At 42.6% G+C, this 25,743-nt stretch overlaps 1 protein-coding gene across 1 annotated transcript in view; it reads left to right on the top strand.

Moving 5' to 3' along the window:
* celsr2 (cadherin, EGF LAG seven-pass G-type receptor 2) overlaps nucleotides 1-24,226 on the top strand; it is a 66,198-nt gene extending 41,972 nt beyond the window's left edge. Inside the window, exons 6-34 of the mRNA XM_087800079.1 lie at nucleotides 4,601-4,758; nucleotides 6,436-6,599; nucleotides 6,691-6,816; nucleotides 8,506-8,669; nucleotides 9,558-9,737; nucleotides 9,813-9,926; nucleotides 10,006-10,162; nucleotides 10,913-11,054; nucleotides 11,340-11,460; nucleotides 11,677-11,860; nucleotides 11,944-12,045; nucleotides 12,128-12,222; nucleotides 13,222-13,431; nucleotides 13,508-13,691; nucleotides 14,409-14,733; nucleotides 15,584-15,751; nucleotides 15,963-16,086; nucleotides 17,241-17,441; nucleotides 17,504-17,678; nucleotides 17,758-17,870; nucleotides 17,979-18,061; nucleotides 19,005-19,131; nucleotides 19,250-19,360; nucleotides 20,119-20,249; nucleotides 21,242-21,327; nucleotides 21,391-21,537; nucleotides 21,625-21,765; nucleotides 22,587-22,809; nucleotides 23,651-24,226. Coding sequence (XP_087656205.1) covers nucleotides 4,601-4,758; nucleotides 6,436-6,599; nucleotides 6,691-6,816; nucleotides 8,506-8,669; nucleotides 9,558-9,737; nucleotides 9,813-9,926; nucleotides 10,006-10,162; nucleotides 10,913-11,054; nucleotides 11,340-11,460; nucleotides 11,677-11,860; nucleotides 11,944-12,045; nucleotides 12,128-12,222; nucleotides 13,222-13,431; nucleotides 13,508-13,691; nucleotides 14,409-14,733; nucleotides 15,584-15,751; nucleotides 15,963-16,086; nucleotides 17,241-17,441; nucleotides 17,504-17,678; nucleotides 17,758-17,870; nucleotides 17,979-18,061; nucleotides 19,005-19,131; nucleotides 19,250-19,360; nucleotides 20,119-20,249; nucleotides 21,242-21,327; nucleotides 21,391-21,537; nucleotides 21,625-21,765; nucleotides 22,587-22,809; nucleotides 23,651-23,675 — 4,281 coding nt within the window. The 3' untranslated portion in view covers nucleotides 23,676-24,226. The remainder of the gene's footprint in view (nucleotides 1-4,600; nucleotides 4,759-6,435; nucleotides 6,600-6,690; nucleotides 6,817-8,505; nucleotides 8,670-9,557; nucleotides 9,738-9,812; nucleotides 9,927-10,005; nucleotides 10,163-10,912; nucleotides 11,055-11,339; nucleotides 11,461-11,676; nucleotides 11,861-11,943; nucleotides 12,046-12,127; nucleotides 12,223-13,221; nucleotides 13,432-13,507; nucleotides 13,692-14,408; nucleotides 14,734-15,583; nucleotides 15,752-15,962; nucleotides 16,087-17,240; nucleotides 17,442-17,503; nucleotides 17,679-17,757; nucleotides 17,871-17,978; nucleotides 18,062-19,004; nucleotides 19,132-19,249; nucleotides 19,361-20,118; nucleotides 20,250-21,241; nucleotides 21,328-21,390; nucleotides 21,538-21,624; nucleotides 21,766-22,586; nucleotides 22,810-23,650) is intronic.
* Nucleotides 24,227-25,743: the final 1,517 nt, after the last annotated feature.

The raw sequence follows: 25,743 nt of genomic DNA, 5'->3' as shown, positions 1-25,743 counted from the left end.
TCCTGAAACGTATCCTGAAACGTATCGTGAAACGTATCCTGAAACGTATCCTGAAACGTATCCTGAAACGTATCCTGAAACGTATCTTGAAACATATTGTGAAACGTATCGTGTGCGTTGTAGGCTTTTGGATGCTGGCTGTACCACATAAGGCTTGTTTAATTTTGGATAGATATAAATATATATATATATATATATAAATATATAATATTTGAAGTTGGCTCCAGAGAACGAGCTCGGATGATGAGTGACAGCTGGCATGTGCTCTCAGAGATGAAGACGAAGTTAGCTAAGTGTGGTGTGTGGGCGTCAGCAGACAGTTCTCTGACGGGCGATCTTGACTTCGGTGCATCTGCTCGGTCAGACTCCAGATCGTTCTGGAGGAGCGCCAGTGTGTTGGAGGAGTGACGGCTGGAGGAGTCGGCTCAGCTGCTTTCCTCCCCTTAAACATCACAACAACTCAATCAGCGAAGGAATGTCTGGGGCTGGCGAGGCAGCACTTTCCCAGCCCGACCAGAACACTGGAAGTAACGTTTGGAGTCGAGCGAGGAAGTCGTTTTGCATCATAAAGATGTTTCCAGGCGACGCCCCCTTCACCACGTGCATCTTCTGTCCGGCGACTATCATGACGTGAACTTGTCAGAGTTGAGGAGCAGAACTGATGAGCATTTGGAATTTTCGTCATGTTTTTTTGGACGAGAACCAGTTGGCCCTCGATCAAAGAAACTCTCCGAGTCTCATTAATTAGATTAAAAAGCTAAATCTGGTTATTCAATCCAAATTAAAGTAATTAAACTTAACATTTTGATGTTTCATGATGCACTGAATTCTCTTGAGCTTTTTGAGGAACGACTGTCAGCGTTTTTAACTTAACAGTTTAAGGATAGTTAAACGATACCGATCGTAAATCAACAGCACTATATTTTTTGTTAATTTAATATTTATTTATAGTTCTTATATGTTTTATATTTCAGTAAAGTGTTTAATAAAAAAAATATCTTTCTTACTTACAATTAAACGTTTTTTTTGCAATTCATCTTTCGGCTGCTAGATGGCAGCAGTCGTTATTCCACTAGGGCTTAAGGAAGAAGGAAATCCTGTGAGATTCTTGCGATGACTGAGGACGAGAGGAAACAGTAAAAGCCGAAGTTTGGACATATTTTGGTTTGAAAACAAATGAAGGCGACGTCGTCAAGAGTCATGTGGTCTGTAAATTCTGCAACACCAGAGTCAAGTACTGGACAATACTACAAATATATCCTTGTTACTACAGTATCACAAAATATTGTATGATTGTCTCAGTATCTTGTATCAATAAACCCCTAATAATAACCAATATGACCATTTAAAAGCAAATACAATTAAGATAAGCAAAGATAATTAAGATTAACTGAGCTGAATCAAACTAATACTTCTTGTTATAGTTTGAAATAAACACATTTAACTCTGGCTGTGAAACTGTAAAAAGGTTTTTGGCTCCATGTGTGATTGAGTTTATCACCCGTGGTTATACATGGTGTCATCAGAAATCTGAAGAAGGCAGTTTCATGGACCTAGTACCAGTACCTCATGCCATAGTAGTCGGACTGAAAAATAATGTAAACATTTTCGTGTTTCCTTTTTTATTATGGTGTCATTTTCCTTAAAAAAAACCCCTTATTATTAATAATAGGTATTCTAAGAAAAATTGTAGCCACAATACAACACTGAAAAAAAAGGTCAGTACCAAACAGAAGGTTTTAATATGGATCTAAAACCTCTCAAGAACTATTCCCTCTCCTCATGAGTCCTTTAGGTACGGACTCCTCCCACCGCCATAGGTGTCCGCAGGGGGTGGGGAAGGGTGAGGCCGGCCGGGGAGGGGGCATTTAAGATTAAAATGTGGCTTTCAGTGTGGCGGGGGACTGTGGAGAATGGCAATGACCGCCGCCTTTGTGCTGGTCTCGGCTTCCTTTGGGACCATGAGCGGTGAATGATGCGGCCCCGGGGAAGGTGCCCCTCTCCCTCGCCCCGCATCCCACTCAGACAGAAAAGCAGAGGAGCGAAAGGAGGGTAAAGAAAAGCGGAGAGAAGTATTGACTCGGGCTTTGAGCGGAGACGCTGCGCTTCAGGGCCGAGCACTCTTGTTGCTATGGTTTTTCCCAGTCAATCTTCAGATCCCATATTTGTACGGCTCGCTCGAGTCCCGCTCCCCGTCCGCCCCCCTTTTGTGAGCGAAACTCATCTTCCCAGAATCCCCCTGTAGTGACGGCCGAGAGCAGGGTTTAATGGGCCGCCGAGCAAATATGTACCTTCCGATCAGCCCTTGACAGGACGCGACTCTGTGGCGAAGAGAGACGTCCTGACAGTCGCTCATTATTGGAGAGTCAACAGTGACTGATGACAGCAGAGGTCGGAGAGAGAGCGTCCCAGCTTTTCAACACTTTTCACAGGAGAGGAAATTAGGGAAACATAGCGGCAGCTCCTGAGGAGTTCACCTTGTGCTGTCATTCAGGAAGTTATACAAGAAGAAGACATGTATGATTTTTTTTTCTTAGCGTATTTAAGCACTTTATTAATACTTTCATTAAAACTTCTCGTCATCAAAGAGACACTGAGTAGAACTTCTTGCTCACTTGATTTATGATGTTAAACAACTGCATGTGTAAATCACGGATAAAGTAAGTCTTGTGGTTAAGGGGTTAGAGTTTCTAAGTGAGGTCATAACAATGAATAATAACTCGGAGCTTCCATCAGTCATTGATGTGCGGTGAGGTTCATGGTTGGTGAGGAACCGACTCCTTTAGTGTCGGATTTACAAGTATTTCAACCCAAAAGACAAGCTTATTCAATTGGCTACTGGTACACACACACACACACACACACACACACACACACACACACACACACACACACACACACACACACACACACACACACACACACACACACACACACACGCGCATGGTCTTGGGTGAGTTTTTTAAAGACGGTTTCTACAATTTTATAAGATTGATTGATTGAAGATTGTCCACACTTCCATGCCAGTTATTGGATAAACCTGTCATCTTTGACAATGTCATATGAAGATGGTTAGAAAATAAAAAGCAATACAATTATAATTATAATTTCTTAAAAAGTCAATATTAGTTGTTGTGATATTTTGTGTGATGTTAGTCTACATCATCTAGATCTATGGCAGTATTCAATTGTTGATTAATATTGATTTATAGAATCCTAAACCTGTCATCTTTGACATTTATATAAGAATCATAGGTGAAATATTATGTTAAATTATCAATTTATTTAAAGTTATGTATTTTAAATCTTTAACCTCCCATATTAAATGATCTGAGACCTGGCTTTTTTAAACCATCAATGGATATAGAAAAAATGAATGGACTGATAAATAATTTAAAAAAGGGTTAGCAAACGTGGATTTAAACATAATATAGTATGAGCGTGATAATAAAGGATTACAAGGAAGACGCAGCTGATTAAATGCTCTTAATTTGAAAGCCGTTTAAAAGCGTTTCTGCTCTTACCTTTATCTGTAGATTAGGTGAAAATACAACAAGGCTTAGTCAGCAGTTTCTAGCTGAGAAATAAAGTAAAAGTTTAAAAAAAGATGCAGCTTGGAAGTCCTAAAATAAACCTCCAGTGATCTAATTAGTACATGTACTTGTCTGAGTTAAATTTCAAACAGAAATGAGTATTTTAAACCCCGAGGATTTGTGGTCATCAAGGAGGATCATCGTGGGTTAACTGGCCGACAACTGATCTCGAATTAACAAGTTTATCCTCCTTGATCTCGCCCGGGCAGCTGAGAACTCAACTGAGGGTCCACCGTTCCACGAGCAGCTTGAACCTGTACCCCCCGGGTTAACGCGAGCCCGTCGTGACCCCGGAGCAACTGCCCAGTTAGAGAGAAGGTCGTGACCTTTATTGACGGTCGTCATCACTCTCCCCTCCTCCGTCCGGACTCCTCCCTCCTTTTGTCGCTCCCTCGTATTGATTCCGCCGGACAATGAAGACCGTCTTTTGTGGACGCGTCCCGCGCACGAGTCTACTTCCAAGCTGTTGTGGTATGAATTAATAAGTAACCAAACGACCTGGTGCATCATGGGAGTCTTCTAATGTAGTTGACCAACAAGTATTGATCCCTTTGACTCGATCATTTTAAGAGTTAAAGTTAAAATGTTGCTGCTACTGTACGAAGACACTTTTAGCTGAAACTCTCTAATCTGTTCAGCTGGTGTGCAAGAGATAATCCTCTGAAAGCAGCAGAAGAGAAACATATTTTCACTCCAGCGTATATTTCCTGCTGCTATTTATAAACTTGTCTTCAGAAATAGAAGCGTTGCAGCAGCAGACGTTTGTCTGACACATCCAAGTGTCTCCTGCTTTGAAAAATCTTTCCTCTGTTACGTAACTTCAGACAGCGACTCCTCAATCGTCTCTGAACCATTGTTTAGTTTAATCTTCTACTTACGGTTTTCTCGTCCCAGCTACTCGGGGGAAGAGGCGAGGGACACCCCTGGGTGCGGCCAGGGCGACCACACTTTGCCGCTGAACTGTGATGCATCTTTAACGGTTGTCTTTGTGTCTCTCTTATGAACAGCCGATCCTGAACCAGGCCGGGCTCCCACAGGGGCCGTCGGACCAGAAGGTGGTGGTGGTGACGGTGGACAACTGCGACAAGTCCGTGTCGCTGAGGTTCGGCCACGTCCTGGGGAACTACACCTGCTCGGCTCAGGGGAGCCAGACGGGATCCAAGAAGTAAGGGGACTTTCATTTGGAAGATGTATACGTCGTTACAAAGACAGAAATGATAAATAGATTCTGCCGAGGTCCTGTCAGGTTCCTGGACAGTCGGTGCCCGTGAGGGACTTGACCTCTTAAAAGGAAAAGTGACTGAAGGCTCTAAAAGCAGCTGAAGCTCCGAGAGCTCTCTGCTGTTTTTCTGGGTTTCTTTTGTGCCTGAAACATGAAATGTTTTCATCTTTCGTGTTGACCTTGTGCTGAGAGATGTGAGACTTTGACTAAAACACGTCCAATGATGAAGTTAGATACAGTGAGATACAGTTTAAAGTGTCAATTTAATCCTAATTAAACATTAAAATGAGTCTGAAATTAGACAATAAAACATCATTTTTTATCGGTTGTTACTGAAAACTAATTAATCCAATAACGATGCTTCAAAATACCTTCGGTTATTTAATTTTTTTGGTATGTATTTTATGTATATATACCGGTCAATATACACCACTAGATTGTAGGTACAAGTGAAAGGAATCAGTTTTCTCTGGAGGCATCTGGATTTTACTTTAGAGATATGGTGTAAAGAAGAATAACTGATGATCTTCCACATTGAAAGGAGACCATTTTTGAGGGGTACTGGGCATAGTGTCAATGTCCTGGGTTCCCCCAGGAGGAGCTAGACGACGTAGCGGGGGAGATGAACGCCCGGGGTCTCCCTATTCAAACTGCTCCGACCCGTCTGAACTAAGACGAATACGTTTTGTGATGTTGGAATCCAAATATTAAACCAGAAAATTTGCATTTCGAGAAGAAAATGCAGTGTGAACGCTGAATCTGATGAATCTGTAAACTGACGTGCCTGTGGGGAAACCGTTGAAATGATGGCATAAAGTAGAAAGACTGATGTGAAAACATTGAAATAAGGTCAAAAAGGTTGAGAAGAAGAAAAAGAGGAAAAGGAAGAAGAAGAAGAAAAAAGTAGAATTTGTATTAGAAGTAGAATAAGTAGTAGTAGTGGGAGTAGAAGCAGTAGAATATGTAGTAGAAGTAGTACTAGTAGATGTAGTGGTAATAGAATAGTAGTGGAAGTAGAAGAAGTAGTTCAATTAGTAGTAGTAGAAGTAGTACAATTAGTAGTAAAAGTAGTTGAGTTATTAGTAGAATTAAAAGTAGTAGTAGAAGTAGTATAAGAATCAATAGTAGATTAGAAGTAGAATAATAATAGGAGTAGAAAGAATTAGAAGAATTAGTAGTAGAAGTAGTTGTAGAATTAGTAGTAGAAGTAGAAGTAGTAGAATTAATAGTAGAAGTAGTAATACCTAGTTAATTTAGCAGTATAAGTATAATTAGTAAAATTAGTAGTAGGATTAGTAGTAAAACTTTTAGTAGTACTAAGTTAGCTTAAGTTAGTTTTAGAGCAAGTATTATATATTTATATGTATATATGTTTATATACTTCAGATATAGGTATCAGAATCAGAAAGTGGTACATCATAAAATATAATGAATTAAACAAAAATATATATATATATATAAAATCAATTATAATAACATAAATCATGTATACAAGTTGTTATGCCAAAGTTAAATTGAAATAAATTATATTTGACTGTTGAAAAACCAACTGAAGGGTTTATGATCCAAATATCATTTATTTTAATGTGTAATTCTGAGTACTATGTTTGTTCTGCACAGATCCCTGGACCTGACTGGACCGCTGCTCCTCGGAGGGGTCCCCAAACTCCCCGAAGACTTCCCCGTCCGCAACCACCAGTTCGTAGGCTGCATGAAGAACCTGCGCGTCGACAACCAGCGCGTGGACATGGCCGGCTTCATCGCCAACAACGGCACTCTGGCAGGTGAGAAGCGTCGCCGCCGCGCCGCAGGATCATCTCCTCGAAGAGAGTCTTCCTGTCGTCGATCAGCCTCTCAAGTCTTCTTCTCTCCCAGGATGCTCGGCCAAGAGACACTTCTGCAACAACAGCCCGTGCATGAACGGGGGAACCTGCGTCAACCTGTGGGGGTCCTTCAGCTGCGAGTGTCCGCTGGGGTTCGGGGGTCAAACCTGCGAGAGAGGTGAGTCTTCAGTGGGTGCTTCTTGAAGAAAATCCTGGAGTTACTGGAGAGAAGTTGTATCTTTGTCTGGAGAGGAGGTGTGAGGTTTCTGCTCCTCGGTTCTCCGGTGTCCGGTTGTGTTCCACCTTATATTTCGCAGCTGCTTTCGATGCTGATTTATGGTTTACAGCAACGTGAGTCGACAAGAGGGAGCGAGATGAGCCGGGAGAGGAAAACAAAAATACAAAAACATGTTACATGTTGCTATTATTAGGCCTGTAAGAAAATATCAACACACTTAAATATCGCAATTGTTTACCCCACTTTACTGTATCTATATTTATTTTCTGCTTTTAAATATTTTTTTTATTTTTATCATAGTTATTTTATGGTGTGTTTAAAATGATTCGATTTTTTATTTATTTACAATAATCATTTAGGAGTTTGATGATTTTTGTGTCGCAATTAAACCTCTGGCTGCTAGATGGCAGCAGTCATTACACCAGTAGGGGTTGAGAAAATGTCAGTACACCAAATATCTTCTTTTCCTTCCGGCTGCTCCCTTCAGGGGTCACCACAGCGAATCAACCTCCTCCATCTAACCCTGTTCTCTGTATCCCCCTCTCTCACATGAACCAACTTCATCTTTGGTCCATCCTTCTACTCACTATCTGAATCACTTGATCTAACTCAGTCCAGAATGTTTCCTTCTCCTCTAATTCAGATAGCACTCAATTTCAAGTTTCAGACTTATCAGTTTATCTGACACTATTTTCACTTCCAGGGCATTCCACAGACTCCTTTTAAGAGGAACCCCAACTCCATTTCTCTTATATGTAACAATATGTTTCATTTTTAACGTTACTGTATCGATATTCAACAGTACTGTATTGATTATTTTGGTCATAGTTTGTTTTTTATGGTTAATATATTTAAATTAATATATATATAAATATATATATATATATATATATTTTTTTAAATTTGCAATTAACAAGCAAATATACACAGTGTTTGTTAATTTTTCTATTGCTATTAAACCTTCTGCCCTTAGATGGCAGCAGTCATTGCGTCCTCCGCAGCTCATTGAAATCCCGCTACATCCCAGCGATGACTGAGGACGAGAGGATACAGTGACTCCAGCAGCTTTTAAAAGCTGATGTTTGGACATATTTTGGTTTCAAAACAAATGAAAGCAGTTACGACTTCGTCAAAGAGTCATGTGGTCTGTAAATTCTGCAACACCAGAGTCAAGTACTCGACAATGCTAGAAGTATATCCTTGTTACTACATTAGCACAAAATATCGTATTGTGATACACAACTTATTGCAGGATTCAGGCCTAATACCCTAGTTATTATTAAAACATTAATGTGCATTTGTGTAGCAACTATTTGTTACAGTTTTTCATAAATGTATTTCGGTGATTTGGTTCAGCACTTCGATCTGATGCAATCATTAATGGAAGGTTGTGTGTTCGAGTTCCTCTGGCGTCAACGTGTGATCCCGGCAGAACTCTCATTATCGTGTTCTTGTTTCTAATGAGTCTTTTCACACCGCAGTCATGAATGTGCCGTCAGGTGGAAGCAGAGGTCACCCCTTACCCGCTGATGCTTATCACACACATCTTATCTCGTTCGACCGGTCAAAGTCATCACAAGTTCTACACTCTTCTCTAAACATCTTTTCCCTCTTGTGTTCTCGCCGTAGTTATGGCCAACCCGCAGCGTTTCCTTGGCAACAGTCTGTTGCAGTGGAACAACGTGGCGACGGCCACCGTCCCCTGGCACGTGGAGCTGATGTTCCGGACACGTCAGTCCAGCGCCACCTTGATGCACATCTCCTCGGAGCTGCTGCACAACCTCACGCTGCAGGTGACCATTCTTGTTTATTCGTGACCATTCTTGTTTATTCGTGATAATTCTTGTTTTTCATTCACTTGCCTCGCTTTTAGAACGCATCAAGGAAAATGCTGCAACACTCAGAAATATCAGCTTTCTTTTCTTTCCTCATTTTAACATCATTATGTTTATATTAAAAGAAGAATGATTTTTAAATATTCTGCAAGTTTAAATGACGACTACAGTTGGATGCGCCACCTGCTGGCAGTGAGAGGTTCAGCAGTTATGTTACGGATCATTCCGGAAGGAGAAAAGACAAAAAAAAATTGAGCAGATCGTTTTCGTTTATCCTTTCATTCATTTATTGACAACCCCTTTATCCCGGGGTCGGGGTCGCGGGGAGACTGGAGCCTATCCCAGGGTCATAGGGCGAGAGGCATGGGACACCCTGGACAGGACGCCAGTCTGTCACAGGGCACACATAAAGACAGACAATCGTTCACACACACATAGATACCTATGGACAATTTCCCAAAGTTCTCAGTTAACCTCTGTATGTTTTTGGACCGTGGGAGGAAACCGGAGTGCCCGGAGTAAACCCACGCAACACAGGGAGAACATACAAACTCCACACAGAAAGGAATGGAACCAGCAACCTTCTTGCTATGAGGCGACCGCGCTTACCTTATTAAAATATGGATTTATTCAACTTTTTTAATTAAATCATTTTAATTTTAATTTTAATTCATATTTTGTAAATTACAGCCTGGTTTTTAGAGAAACAGTTTCGCATTCAGTTCCTCGTTTGTGTGTCTCGTGCCTTCTGATAACTCAAATGCAAGCACAGGTTTCAGCTTCAGTGTGAAAAGTGTAAATGAGACGAAAAATTAATCAAATGTCGACATTGCTTTCCTTGTGCAGCTGCGCGGGGGGAGCGTGTTGATGGGTCTTCATCGAGGAGAAGACTCTACTCTGTCTCGCGTGGAGGAGGTTCTGGTCAACGACGGCGAGTGGCATCATCTGCAGCTGGACATCAGCAGTTTAGGGGGACCGGCGAACCACCACAGGGCCGTTCTGTCTCTGGAACACGGACTCTACATGGTGAGCTGTCGACGACGCGTCTCCGGTCAGTGTACTGTGGTCGACCGTTTCTGAAGACAAAACTCTGACCATCAGGCCAGTATGGAAGTGGACGGGACGCTGAAGGAATCCAAGCTGAAGACGGTGAGCGTCGGTGGATCGGCGAAGCCCGACGGGAAAGTTCAGCACGGTTTTCGAGGCTGCATCCAGGTCAGAACCTGGGATCACACGCTTACTCTTAGTACATTATTATTTGTGTAGTAACTGTGGTAATATATATCTGCTGCAGGGTCTCCGGGTCGGCGGCGCTCTGAGTCTCTCTCAGGCCCGGAAGCAGAATGTGGAGCAAGGCTGTAGTGTTCCGGACCCGTGCAGGTCCAGTCCTTGTCCGGGGAACAGCCACTGCAACGACAACTGGGACAGTTTCTCCTGCACCTGCCTCAACGGTCAGTCAAGGGATAAACATTGACAAGTTTGGCTCAACATCTGAGCTTTATCAGTGATTAATAAAAACTAAAATAAATAATATTTGTGGAGCATAAATAACAGATTCCACAAAGATTCTTTCCTCAGTAAGTTTCATTTAAAAAAGAACTCTCATTATTACCACGGTCAAATGATATTATATTATATTTCCTTAGTATTTAATAATATCAGACTTTTTAAAATGCATGTTGACACAGATAAGTTTAACTTAAGTCGTACCAAGCTAGCGAGATAATGCAGTTAATATCTCCTTTAGCTCAATTAGCAACAACCTGCAGACGTAAAGTTTTGACTCAAACTGTCGCACATTTAAGAAACATCTTAAGACGTTTCTATTTGTTCAGGCTTTTCCTTGAGTTTCTGGAACTCCTGTTGTGTTATCAGTTTTATCTTGATCTTTAAAGTATATACTTTATTGAATATTGTTTTGATTGTTTAAGCGCTTTGTGACCCTGGTCTGGAAAAGCGCTATACAAATAAAAAATACTTATTTACTTACTTACTTACATTCCAGTTTTTAAGTCACTAAATTACTTCACAGGAATATAGGTTCAAGTATAAGATGTGTTGCTAGTTTGATAGTATTATTAAGTAAAACGTGCAGAAATACGACGACAACTTCCTCCCTGATTAATTATTTCCCAGAATAAAATATGTGATCTTCCAGTCTTGACCTTCTCAATTACAACGACTGCCTCGTGTGTTCACAGGTTACTATGGCAACAACTGCACCGACGCTTGTTCGCTGAATCCCTGCGAGCACGAGTCCTCCTGCACCAGGAAGCCCAGCTCCTCCCGGGGTTACTCCTGCGACTGTCCCAGGAACTACTTCGGCCACTACTGCGAGAAAAAGTATGCAGTAACGCTTACTTTACCATTTTTTCTAGTTATTTGTTTTATTATTTGAGTTAAATATTGTTTTTTTTACTTTGCCCGGACCAGTCTTAACATGACCATTAAACTGCTTCCCAGTAGGTGGATGGGGATGGTGGTTGCATTCATTTCTATCATGACTTTCAGCTTTAAAATGCCGCTGCAGTTACACTCTGCTCGCTGTGGGGGGAGCCAGATACAAAACTGTTTAATCCTCTTTTGTTGCCTAAGGGCAGGAAAACTAATCAACTTCAATCCCTGCAGGACAGACCTTCCCTGTCCCCGGGGCCGTTGGGGCCACAAGACCTGTGGACCCTGCAACTGTCCGACCGACCGGGGCTTCGACCTGGACTGTAACAAAACCAGCGGGGAGTGTCGCTGTAAGGTGAGTTGAGGTGTACAGTCGTCCCTCGCCATATTAGAAAACAGTGAAACTCCCATGATGCCTTTCTACACGCTGCTGTATTAAGTGACCGCCGATTGGTCGCTACAATGCTCGATTCACATTGTGCGCCTGTTGCTATGTCAAAAGTCATCGACGTCTGTTGGCTGGGCGGCAAAGCTTTTTGCATCAGGTCATAATGTGCATCATGTCTCTCAGGACAATCATTACCGTCCGGTCGGCACCGACACCTGCCTGCTGTGCGACTGCTACCCCGTGGGTTCCTTCTCCAGAGCGTGCGAGCGAGACAGCGGTCAGTGTCAGTGTAAACCCGGGGTCATCGGGCGCCAGTGCGACCGCTGCGACAACCCCTTCGCCGAGGTCTCCGCCAACGGGTGTGAAGGTGAGGAAATTCTTTGGGTGAAATCGAGTGCTTTCTCTCCTCCTCCTCCTCATCACCTCCAATCTGTCTCCTCTCATTCTCAGTCATCTATGACAGCTGCCCTCAGGCCATCGAGGCCCGGATCTGGTGGCCCAGAACCAAGTTCGGTCTCCCGGCGGCGGTTCCGTGTCCCAAGGGGACTCTGGGTAAGTCAGCAGCGCTTCACATTTCCATAGCATCATGACAGACGGGACGTTGACCTACTGTGTCTCTCTGGCTGCTCCTCAGGTACAGCCGTCAGACACTGTGACGAGCACAAGGGCTGGCTGCCCCCCAACCTCTTCAACTGCACCTCGGTCACCTTCAGCAAACTCAAGTCTCTCGTACGAGATTTTTTTTTTACAAAGAAAATACTATAAGCATCATGTTTAATTCATGCATTTCTCCATTTTTTTCTTCCTTTCTTAAAACTAATGAAAACAGGTTACTATAATAATAACCTCCTGAGGGATCAATAAAGTTTTACCTTACCTTACCTTACCTTAATAAGTAATATCTCTTGGCTTACATACAGAGTTTATTTGGAAGTAAATCAGTGACGTTAAATGGTTGAATTTAACATTTATTTTTTAATTTAGTTTCTTTAAGCTTTGAATTCTATTTTATTTTGATATTTTTTAAATGACTGTATTGTTACACACAGTTTTAAATTATAATTCTAAAATAATAATATAAGATAATATTCCTAAAATGTATAGTCTTTTAAATTTTATATAAACATGTTGTCATTAACATTCAATGTTGTCTATTATACTAACTTTCTTATATTGAATTTAAATAGTTATAGATGAAAAGTATTTAATTTAGTATTTTATTTTTTATTTATTAAAATGTGGTTATCAAATTATAAGTTAAAAAATATATATTTTTTTAAATATTAAAAACATTTTTAATTAACTACTAAAATATAGATTTAACCTTTCATTATTCAATGATCGACTAAAAAACAATTCTGCCTTTCAATATAGTATTTAATGAATTCAATAATTTAAAAAAAATGATCCAATGCTGAAAAAAGTTTCTACATTTTAAATGTTAAAGTCAACCGTTCAATATTGTGTTGACGCGATCTGATTCCATAGATATTCATGAAATGACTAACAATATATAATAATAATTTTGGGGAGAAAGATAGATTAACATAGATTTTCATAAGCAAAATTTAAATAAAATCAAACATGGACATTTTTTGTTGTTGTCAGAACCAATGCCATAATACAGAGTATCTGGACTCGACCCCGTTAATTAGAAATAAAATACAATAAAAGTTTTAACAAGTTACTTCTTCAATAATAAAATCTTGATTATGTTGTTTGTTACAGTCAGAGAAGCTCTTCCATAACTCATCTCTCCTGGACTCCGCTCAAGTCCAGCACACGGCCGCCATGCTGGCCAACGCCACCGTGCACACGGACAAGTACTTCGGCAGCGACGTGAAGATAGCGTACCGACTGACCCAGGGCCTGCTGCTCCACGAGAACAGCCAGCAGGGCTTCAACCTCACGGCCACGCAGGACGTCCACTTCACGGAGGTGGTGACGCGTCCAAACGTCTCGACTCGTCAAAAACTTTAAAGCCGTTCTAACAATAACGCTGTGTCTGGAACAGAACCTGGTGCGCGTGGGCAGCGCCATCCTGGCTCCGGATAATCAGCCTCACTGGGAATTGATCCAGAACACTGAGGGCGGCACGGCGTCGCTTCTGCGCCGCTACGAGGAATACGCCAGCACCCTCGCTCAGAACATGAGGAAAACCTATTTGAGTCCCTTTACCATCGTGACGCCTCACATCGGTGAGTTTATTATACGTTTCAACGTTTGTATCGTCTTGTTCGTCCCTCGCTAGAAGAGTGTGTATAAAAATCTGGCGACACAATACTTATCACGATACAGGGACGAAGATACGATATATTACGATATACTGTGATACTGTAGGAGCAATGATATATTGGTAGTATTATCTAGTACTTGGCTCTGTGTTGCAGAATTAACAGACCACATGACTCTTGATGAAGTCATCACTGCTTTTATTGTTTTCAAACCAAAATATGTTTAAACATCAGCTTTAAAAGCAACTGTATCCTCTCGTCCCCAGTCATTGCTTGTCATCTTGCAACGATTTCATTGTTGTTTTAGCTGCGGAAGACGTATTGAACGCTGCCTTCTAGTGGATGTTTAATTTGAAAAACAATAATGACCAAATTCTTAAATACACACTTAATTGAAATGTTATCAATAAATGAAATATGATAAACAATAAAATATGACCTAAAAGGCAGGTTTAATGGCAACACAAAAATGAACAAACCTACTGAATATGTGCCTTTTAATTTTAAATAATGTTTTTAAAGATTTTATTTCATTTAAGTATCAACCATAAAAGTATGAAACTATGATAAAAAATGAATGAAAATGATATTTTCTCACACCTACATGAGCCAGATTGTAAATGTAAATGATATTTAAAAAACACTTTATCTGTTCGTTAAATTTGTACTTTTGTCCATCAGTCATCTCCGTCGACCGGCTGAAGAAGATGAACTTCGCCGGAGCCAAACTGCCGCGGTACCAGTCCCTACGAGGTCCACGCCCTCTGGACCAGGAGACGGCCGTCACTCTGCCCGACTCCGTCTTCCAGCCGCACGTGGACACCAAGGGCCACAGGCAGCTGGACGTCTTCCCGGGGCCCTCCCCGAAGAACCACTCGGCGGCCAACAGGAAGCGACGTCACCCGGACGACGACGGCCAGCCGGACGCCGTCGCCAGCGTCATCATCTTCCACAGTCTGGCGGCGCTGCTGCCCGAGAACTACGACCCCGACAAGAGAAGCCTCCGGTGAGTTCTGGACTTCCTTTCAGAATAAAAGCCTCTTTATAAAGTGAGAATGGTCTATATCTTTTAAATTTAAACTTCCTCAGAGGTCAGATTATATAACGTGACTGTAGATGAAGCCAAAAACAACACAAGAAAAAGAAAAATCAACAAAAATAAACCAAATTAGCTGATGCTATTCATGCTAGGCTATAAAGCATTGATAAAAAGAAAAAAATGGGTGAAGTAGTAATAAATAATAGGTAAAGTAGTCATAAAGAAAGTTATATTTAGAGTTACTACAAAATAAAAATGTAATCTATAAAAAAAATATGTATAAAAACCACATGGTTTTAGCTAAAGTCTGTTTATTAGCTGATGCTAGCTAGCACTGGTTTGCCACAACTGGTTTTCTATTCACCTCATTACACTATTAAACAAATGTATTTCCTATGTTGGTTTTAAGTCATAGGAAAAGGGATTTAAATAAATTGAATTGAAACATGAAATATGAACTGTTTTTGTCATCCCTCCATCTAATGTTAGGTAATAAAAGCCCTACTACAAGAAACCAGCGCCTGTTAGCATCCGCTAATAAACAAACACAGAGCTAGCTTTACCTTCCTATCACATTAGGATTTAAATTCTCTTTCACTTTTGTTTTAACCTGTGACTGGAGTATAAAACTATATATTCCACAATTAAATAGATGTTAAAAATCAATTAAGTGGTTAAAAAACTTGCTACATATTTAGATAATATCAAACCTAAAGATGTTTTATCGTAACTACTTTATTTACACATTTGTTGCCACTTGTAAATGCTTCATTGAATATATATTTTAATATAAATACTATTTGTTGGCCTCTGCTAGCGTGCCCAAGCGTCCGGTCATCAACACGCCTGTGGTCAGCATCACGGTCCACGACAACGACGCGCTGCTGCAGCACACGCTGGAGAAACCCATCACCGTACAGTTCCGTCTGGTGTCCACTGAGGAGCGCTCCAAACCCATCTGTGTGTTCTGGAACCACACCATCTTGTGAGTCCGCACACACACACACACACACACACACACACACACACACACACACACACACACACACACACACACACACACACACTCACACACACACACACACACACACACACACACACACACACACACACACACACACACACACACTCTCACACACACACACTGGACGAAAGTGTGTTAATGAAAAACCCTCCTCTGTTGTTTGTGTTGTCAGAGCGGGTCACGGCGGCTGGTCGGCCAAAGGCTGTGAAGTTGTTTTCAGGAACAACACACACATCAGCTGTCAGTGTTATCACATGACCAGCTTCGCCGTCATCATGGACGTGTCCAGGAGAGAGGTGAGCACCTGAGAGTATCAGACATCTAGTGGTGACAAGAGGAACTACAATAGTGTCAGTGTGTATGTGTGTGCGTGTGTGTGTATGTGTACAGGTGTATAGATGTGTTTGTGTGTTTGTGTGTGTGTGTGTGTGTGCGTACAGGTCTATAGATATATTTGTGTGTGTGTGTAGATGTGTATGTCTGTGTTTACGTGTTTGTGTGCATGTATGTGTGTGTGTGTGTGTGTGTGTGTGTGTGTGTGTGTGTGTGTGTGTGTAGATGTGTATGTCTGTGTTCACATGTTTGTGTACATGTATGTGTGTATACAGGTGTATAAATGTGTGTGTGTGTGTAGATGTGTATGTCTGTGTTTACGTGTTTGTGTACATGTATGTGTGTGTGAGTGTGTGTGTCTGGTGTGTAGATGTGTATGTATGTGTTTACGTGTTTGTGTACATGTATGTGTGTGCAAAGGTGTAAAGATGTGTTTGTGTATGTGTGTGTGTGTGTAAAGGTGTATAGATGTGTTTGTGTATGTGTGTTTTTAAGTGTTTGTGGACATGTATGTGTTTGTGTATGTGAGTGTGTGAGTTTACGTGTTTGTGCTTGTGTGTGTGTTTGTATGGGAGTGCGTCTTTACGTGTGTGCTTTTACATGTGTGTATGTGCGTGTGTGTGTGTCTACATTTAAATGTTTGTACTTTTATGGTGTTTGTTGACATGCTTGTGTGTGTGCGTATGGATGTGCGCCTTTACATGTGTGTGCTTTTACATGTGTGTACGTGTGTCTGCATTTAAATGTTTGTGCTTTTATGGTGTGTGTTTACGTGTTTGGGCATACATGTATGTATGTGTGTGTTTATGCCCTTGTTCTTTTACGTGTGTGTGTATGCTTGTGTACATTTTTGTGTATGTATGTTTGTACTTGAGTGTGTGCATTTGTGTTCATACATGTGCGTGTGTACTTGTGTATGATGTATGTCTTTAATTATGTGTTTACGTGTGTATACAAGTGTATGTATCTGCGTACATGTATTTTTGCAAGTGTGTACTTGTGTGTGTGTGTACGAGTGTGTGTGTGTACTAGTGTGTGTGTGATAAAAGTTGGTCTCAGCTCTAACAGCTGACATCTAATAACAAACATTCATGATAAACCTTTGATGTTCCCTCAGAACGGAGAAATCCTGCCCATCAAAGTCCTGACCTGGAGCACCGTGGGCGTGACCCTGGGCTTCCTCTTCCTGACCTCCATCTTCCTCTTCTGTCTGAGAGCCATGCAGAGCAACAAGACCAGCATCATGAACAACGGCGCGACCGCGCTCTTCCTCTCCGAGCTCATCTTCATCCTCGGCATCAACATGGCCGACAACCCGGTAAATATCTTGTCTCCTTCCTCTCTCTTGCATCTTCTCCAACGTCCTGTCCTTCGCTGCAGTTCGTGTGCACCATCATCGCCATCCTGCTGCACTTCTTCTACCTCTGCACCTTCTCCTGGCTCTTCCTGGAGGGCCTGCACGTCTACCGCATGATCAGCGAAGTGCGAGACATCAACTACGGGCCCATGAGGTTCTACTACCTGATTGGCTGGGGAGTCCCCGCCTTCATCACAGGTGTGGCCCCCCCGTCCTACCCCGATCCACTTCCTGTCTCCGTGCTCGCACTGAACTCTTGGTCTTTTTTTGTCGCAAGGTCTGGCAGTGGGACTGGACCCCGAGGGCTACGGTAACCCCGACTTCTGCTGGCTGTCCATGTACGACACTCTCATCTGGAGCTTCGCTGGACCCATCGCCATGGTGGTGTCGGTGAGTCCCCGCAAACCCGACCTGTCCTCTTAAGCCCCTGCTTCTGCAGACCCCTAGTCCTCAGACCCCTTCCTCAAGTTCTATCTAACGAGTCGCTGGTGTCCACAGATGAACATCTTCCTCTACATCCTGTCGTCCAGAGCGTCGTGCTCGCCCCGACATCACAGCCTGGAGAAGAAGACGCCTCGGAGGTGAGTTGTGTCACTCGTGTTACACAGTTGTGTTGTTGACACAAGTTGTTGCTGTTTTTGTGTCTATTTTCTTCCAACTTCACTTAAGAGAAACATTCAGTGTGTCTGTGTACGTGTGTGTGAATGTTTGTGTGTGTACTTGTGTCTGTGAACTTGTGTGTGTGTTTCTGTCTGTGTGTGTCTGAGCATATATGCGTGTGTGTGAATGTGTACGTTTGTGTGCCTATGTGTGTGTGTTCTTCTCTACATGTGTGTTTGCATGTATTTTTTTGTGTGTGTGTGTTTGCCTGTGAGTTTATGTGTGTATCTGTGCTTTTGCATACCTGTATGTGTCTGTGTGTGTGCTTGTAAGGGTTTTTGTGCATTTGTGTGTTTGTGTACGTTTTACTTCTTTATGTGTGTGTGTTTCTGTCTGTCTGTGTAAATGTCTGCATGTGGATGTGTACGTTTGCGTGACCATGAGTATGTGTTCTTCTCTGTGTGTGTGTTTGTGTATGAATGCGTGTGTGTCTGTTTCTGTCTGTGTATGTGTGTATATATGCATTTGTGTGGATGTGTACGTTTTTGTGCCTATGTGTGTGTCTACTTCCATGAGTGTGTGTGTTTTCATGAATTTTGGGGGGGTATGTGTGTCTCTGCTTTTGCTCAGTTCTGTAAGAGTGTGTGTGTGTGTGTGTGTACGAGTGTGTTTCTGTTAAAGTGTGTGTGTGTCTTTATACATGTCTGTATAGGTTTTGTGCATGTGTGTGTTTGTGTACGTATGACTGTGAAATGTGTTTTCTATTTTCTTCTGTGTATGTGTGCGTTTGTGTATGTGTGTCTGTGTGTGTGTCCTCTTGTGGAATTAAACCAGGGATCTTTAGGAGAGGAGCTCCAGACTCACAGTGTTCACAGCTATAAGAGTGAGTGATGACCTCTTGACCTCTTGACCTCTGCTCCTCAGCTCGGGCCTGAAGACATCCGGGGTCGTGCTCTTCCTGGTCCTGGTCACTTCCTTCCTGGCGCTGCTGTCGGTGAACAGCGACATCATCATCTTCCATTACCTGTTCGCCGGCTTCAACTGTGTGCAGGTGAGTCAGAGGGTTGGTGTCTGAGGTGGAAGATGTTCTGAAGCTTCTCTTCTTCAGGGTCTGTTCATCTTCTTCTCTTCTTCATGGTCTGTTCATCTTCTTCTCTTGTCTTCTTCAGGGTCCTCTCATCTTCTTCTGCCGCATCGTCTTCAACAAAGAAGCTCGAACCGCCATGAAGTTCTGCTGCAGCCGCAAACAACCTGAACACCTGCTCAAGTCCAAAGCCTCGGTCAGTCCTCCTCCCCTGATCTCCTCCTCCTCTGATCTCCTCTGATCTCCTCCTCCTCTTCTTCCTCCTCCTCCCCTGATCTCCTCCTCCTCCTCTTCCCCTGATCTCCTCCTCCTCTGATCTCCTCTGATCTCCTCCTCCTCTTCTTCCTCCTCCTCCCCTGATCTCCACCTCCTCCTCTTCCCCTGATCTCCTCCTCCTCTGATCTCCTCTGATCTCCTCCTCCTCCTACTACTACTCCTCCTCCTCCTCTGATCTCCTCCTCTGATCTCCTCCTCCTCCTCTGACCTCCTCCTCCTCCTCTGATCTCCTCCTCTGATCTCCTCCTCCTCCTCTGACCCCCTCCTCCTTCTCTGATCTCGTCCTGTACCTTCTTTGACCTCCTCCTCCTCCGATTCCTTCATCCTCCTTCTCTGATCTCTTCCTCTTCCTCCTCTGATCTCCTCCTCCTCTGATCTCTTCCTCTTCCTCCTCCTCTGATCTCTTCCTCTTCTTACTCCTCTTCCTCCTCCTCTTCTTCCTCCTCCACCTCCTCCTCCTCCTCCTCCTCCTCCTCCTCCTCCTCCTCCTCCTCCTCTTCTTCTTCTTCTTCTTCCTCCTCCTCCTCCGATCTTCTCCTCCTCCTCCTCCTCCTCTGATCTTCTCCTCCTCCTATGATCTCCTCCTCTTCCTCCTCCTACTCCTCCTCCTCCTCCTCCTCCTCCTCCTCCTCCTCCTCCTCTACTTCTCTCAGATGTGTTGACGTGTGTTTCTTCCAGAGCTTCAAGTCCAACAGCAACTACGTAGACGGTCGTTTGTATCATCTTCCCTTCAACGACTCCAGTCTGTCTCTCAACGGAACCATGAGGAGCAACAAGAGCCAGCAGAGCTACGTGCCCTTCATGCTGCGGTGAGAACTGAGTCACACACACAACACACTACACACTACACACAAATCACAACACACTTGCACACATAAACACACACACATACACACGTCATCGTGTGTTTGTGTGTTCATCACTCACACATGTGTGTTGAAGGTTGTGTCATCATGTGTTTGTGTACTCGTGTTCATCACATGTGTGTTGAAGGTTGAGTCATCATGTTTGTGTACTTGTGTTCATCACACGTGTGTTGAAGGTTGAGTCATCATGTTTGTGTACTTGTGTTGATCGCACATGTGTGTTAAAGGTTGTGTCAACATGTTTGTGTACTTGTGTTCATCACACATGTGTGTTGAAAGTTGTGTCATCACACATGTGTGTTGAAGGTTGTGTCATCATGTTTGTGTACTTGTGTTGATCACACACGTGTGTTGAAAGTTGTGTTGATCACATGTGTGTGTTGAAGGTTGTGTCATCATGTTTGTGTACTCGTGTTCACCACACGTGTGTGTTGAAGGTTGTGTCATCATGTTTGTGTACTTGTGTTGATCACACACGTGTGTTGAAAGTTGTGTTGATCACACGTGTGTGTTGAAGGTTGTGTCATCATGTTTGTGTACTTGTGTTCATCACACTTGTGTGTTGAAGGTTGTGTCATCATGTTTGTGTACTTGTGTTGATCACACATGTGTGTTGAAGGTTGTGTCATCATGTTTGTGTACTTGTGTTCATCACACACGTGTGTGCTGAAGGTTGTGTCATCATGTTTGTGTACTTGTGTTCATCACACATGTGTGTTATAGGCTGTGTCATCATGTTTGTGTTCTTGTGTTCATCGCACACGTGTGTTGAAGGTTGTGTCATCATGTTTGTGTGTTTACTTGTGTTTGTCACTCACACATGTGTGTTGAAGGTTGTGTCATAATGTTTGTGTACTTGATCGCACATGTGTGTTGAAGGTTGTGTCATCATGTTTGTGTACTTGTGTTGATCGCACATGTGTGTGTCCTCACAGGGACGAGGGTCTGAGCAACAGTCAGGTTCACGTCGCTCTCAACGATCACACGTCGTTGTTCCACGAGAACCAGGAGAACCCGGACGGTGAGATCCTGAGAGCAGCCGACCGGTCTCTCTCTCCGAGTCTAACTCACGTCTCCCCCTCAGAGCGAGACAGCGACTCCGACAGCGACTTGTCTCTGGAGGACGACCAGAGCGGCTCCTACGCCTCCACACACTCGTCCGACAGCGAGGACGAGGGTCCGCTTCCTCCCGAGGAATGCTGGGAAAACCTGGCGGCTCGCAGGTGTCAAGGTGAGAGGTGGAAGAGTGGTGTTCATGTTGTGTGTGGATGTTTAAACGTGTGTGTGTGTGTGTGTGTGTGTGTGTGTGTGTGTTCAGACGACGGGAAGATGGTCTCAGACGTCAGTGACTCGGAGCAGGAGCGACTGAGGGGAGAACATCAGGATCAGTTCAGGACGCAGGATTGTTCTTCGGTGCTGCTGCCTGGTCTCCCTCACTTCCACACACACCCACACAAAGGTACAGAGAGACAACTCTTTCTTCACTTCTTTCTTCATTCCTTCATTCCGTTTATTTCTTACATGCATCATTTCGTTCCATTTTTCTCCTTTTATTTTTCCTGGTTACTTTCTTGTTCTTCTGTCCTCCTTTCTATCCTCCTTTTCAACCTTTTTCTTTAGTCTTTTTGTTTTCTGCTCCTCCCTTCCATCTTTCTTGCATAATTTTTCCTACTTTCTTTCCTTTTTTACAAATTGTTTTCTTCTCCTTGTTCTTTCCTTTTTTGTTTTTACTTCCCTGGTTCCTTTATTTTTACTTCCTCTTTCCGTCCTCCTTTGTTTCTTTCTTTTCCCCATCTTTTATTATTTCCTTCTTTCTTTTCCCTCTTTTATACCTTCTATCATTCTCTTTTCCTTTCCTTCTTTTTTATTTCCATTTGCTTCCTTTTTTCTGTTCTTCTTTCCATCTGTCTTTCATCCTTTCTTTTTTATTTCCTCTTTGCTTTCTTGTTTCCCTCATTCCTTTCCCCACTGTCTTTCCTTTTTTATCAGTTTTTTAGGCTCCTTGTTCTTTTCTTTTGTGGTTTTCTACCTTACCTTGTTCCTTTCTGTTTTATCCCTCTTTCTTTCCTCCTTTCTTCTACTTCTTTTTTCTTCCTTTCATACCTCTCTTTCCCTTTTCCTATTATTCTTTTTATTTATCTTTTCTTCCTCTTTACTGATCTTCTTTCCATCTGTCTTTCATCATTTCTTTCTTATTTCCTCTTTCCTTTCTTGTTTCGTTCCATCTTTCTTTCGTTCTTTCCTTCCTTTAAATACATTTTTCCTTCCGTCGTCCTCTAGGGATCCTAAAAAAGAAGCAACTGTCTCCGATCGTGGAGAGAAACGGCTTCAACAGGATCCACAACGAACTCAGTGAGAAAACTTCAGGCGCGTCTTCGCCTCACGGCTCGTCCAGCAGCGAGAGAAGGGTTGTCGGTGCGAAACCAGGCCTGTCAGACCAGATGAACGGAGTCGCCATGAGCGTCAGAGCCGGGAAAGTAGAAGGAGATTCTTCAGGATCAGAGTGAGTTGACGATCAAGTCGTTTTCTTTGTGTATAAATATGTCAGTGTGTGGTTGGTTGTATTTATGTGTGTGTGTGCGTGTGTGTGCGTGTGTGTGTGTTCGCATTGATAGATGTCTGTCCGTGTGCGAACATGTGTCTGTATGTGTATGTGTGTGTTTGTGTGTGTACATGTGTCTGTGTGTGTGTACATGTGTGTGTGTATGGACATGTGTTTGTGTGTGCGAACATGGGTCTTTATGTGTACACGTGTCTGTGTGTGTGTGTGAGTGCATATATGAGTCTGTGTGTTTTTCAGTCTGGGTGTGTGTTTCTGTGTTGTCTCAGTCTGCATGTTTGTGTGTCTGTCTGTGTGTCTGTCTGTGTGCCTGTTTGTGTGTCTGTGTGTGTTCCTGTTTGTGTGTCTGTGTGTGTGCCTGTTTGTGTGTCTGTCTGTGTGCCTGTTTGTGTGTCTGCGTGTGTGTCTGTTTGTGTGCCTGTTTGTGTGTCTGTGTGTGTGTCTGTTTGTTTGTCTGTGTGTGTGCCTGTTTGTTTGTCTGCGTGTGTGTCTGTGTGTGTGCCTGTTTGTGTGTCTGTGTGTGTGCCTGTTTGTGTGTCTGTGTGTGTGTCTGTTTGTGTGCCTGTTTGTGTGTCTGTCTGTGTGCCTGTTTGTGTGTATGTGTGTGTGCCTGTTTGTTTGTCTGCGTGTGTGTCTGTGTGCCTGTTTGTGTTTCTGCGTGTGTGTCTGTGTGTGTCCGCATGCATGTGTGTGTTTGTTGTCTCATCTTCCATGTATTTAAGGTTCTTCGCAAATTTTCCCCAGCAGTTCACTTATTCTCCTCTTCCCTGTTTTTTTTTCCCAGCAGCCACTGCAACACGTCCATGTGAGGCTCTGAACGAGGGGTGTGTGTTTGCGGGTCATAGCGCCTCCTTCCTTGTGCCAAACCTCAGGACCGCTGACTCAGCGCTCGAGCCGAAGACACTGACCCCGAAGAATCGTTTGTTTACAGACTTGATGCACTTTTTTTTATTGACTGCTGCAACCGGTGTGTTCGGCTCTCGAACCTCCCGCCGCTTCCTGTGGCTGCCGGGGGTCAAAGGTCGAGCATCGGTAGGAAGATGTTTCTGACAGACGTTTGCCGGACATCTGGAACCGGAGCCTGCTGACGGACGTTTGTTTTGTTATGAAGAAAAAAAGTCGAGCAGATTTGAACGGACAAAAGAAAAAAAAAACGACTCGCTAACGTAGAGTAGTCTGGAGGTTCCTCAGTGTTTTCTACTGTACAGATGTTTTTAGATCCACGGATGTTCATCATGTCGGCTCTTAACTCCTCCATGTTCACCTCAGAGTTGTCGGTGCCAAGAAAATAACCATCATAACAGTTTTGTATTCGCGTCTGTTTCTAGAGCGTATGTGTTTCTGTGTGGATGAAGGGAGTCCTACATTCAAAAGGGACCAAAATACAGAACTCCAATAAAAACTGTTTTTTCATAAATTGGTCGTTTGTTTGAAACATCAGGTGGAGTCGAGATTAAAGAGTCAAGTTAAGACTGGCGAGATTTACGTTGTTTAAAACCTTTATCGTGTTGCTCTGCGTCTCTCTCACTCATTAACACTTAATGTTGTTGGACTCATCGATACAGGGTAATGTTGTTGGACTTGTCAATATAATGATGTGGATGTTGGACTCATTGATGATGGCGTCAAGTTGTTGGACTAAAAAAAAATAATTATCCATGTTGTTGGACTCATCAGTATAGCGTTAAGTGAAGTTGCTCTTTGATTCATCAATACAGTGATGTTGCTGTTGGAGTCATTTTGTTTGACTAAAATACATCATCCATTTTGTTGGACTCATCCATGTATTAATGTTGGACTCATTGATAATGGAGTCAAGTTGTTAGACTAAAATACATCATCCATTTTGTCGGACTCATCCGTCTATTAATGTTGGACTCATTGATAATGGAGTCAAGTTGTTAGACTAAAATACATCAGCCAGTTTGTCGGACTCATCCATCTATTAATGTTGGACTCATTGATGATGGAGTCAAGTTGCTAGACTAAAATACATCATCCATTTTGTTGGACTCATCCATCTATTAATGTTGGACTCATTGATGATGGAGTGAAGTTGCTAGACTAGAATACATCATCCATTTTGTTGGACTCATCCATCTATTAATGTTGGACTCATTGATGATGGAGTCAAGTTGCTAGACTAAAATACATCATCCATTTTGTTGGACTCATCCATGTATTAATGTAGGACTCATTGATAATGGAGTTAAGTTGTTCGACTAAAATACAGCCATTTTGTTGGACTCATCCATGTATTAATGTAGGACACATTAATATTGGAGTCAAGTCGTTAGACTAAAATACATTCACCATTTTATTGGACTCATCTATGTAATAATGTTGGACTCATTGATAATGGACTCAAATTGTGACTAAAATACAGCCATTTTGTTGGACTCATCTATGTAATAATGTGGGAATAGAGAAATGTTGCCAGACAAAAACAACTTCCATGCTGTTTGACTCATCAGTCTAGTGATGTTGCTGTTGGACTGATTGATATAGTAATGTAAAACCAAAAAAGATCTCGCATGTTGTTGGACTCATCAATACAGCATTGGGTTAAGTCGCTCTTTGACATATCAATACAGTGGTGTTGCTGTTGGACTCATTGATAATTGAGGAATGTAGTCATACTAAAAAAAAAACATCTGCCATGTTGTTGGACTCATTAATATAGTGATGTTGCTGTTGGACTGATTGATAAAAGAGTCAGAGTCATGTTGTCAGACTGGATAACAGCTTAGAGTTAATATCAGATAAAAATCAGGCCATTGTTGGACTCCTCAATATTAGTTTTATTTATCTGTTTGACTCACTGATCATGTTACTGGTTATAAGACTCTGATATGTGGGTCATGTATTTGTGGGACT

Source organism: Callionymus lyra, chromosome 10 (assembly GCF_982586985.1).
Source record: "Callionymus lyra chromosome 10, fCalLyr1.hap1.1, whole genome shotgun sequence".
NCBI classification, from domain to species: domain Eukaryota; kingdom Metazoa; phylum Chordata; class Actinopteri; order Syngnathiformes; family Callionymidae; genus Callionymus; species Callionymus lyra.
The sequence above is the reverse complement of the archived record's forward strand: the minus strand, read 5'-3'. Positions and strand labels throughout refer to the sequence as shown.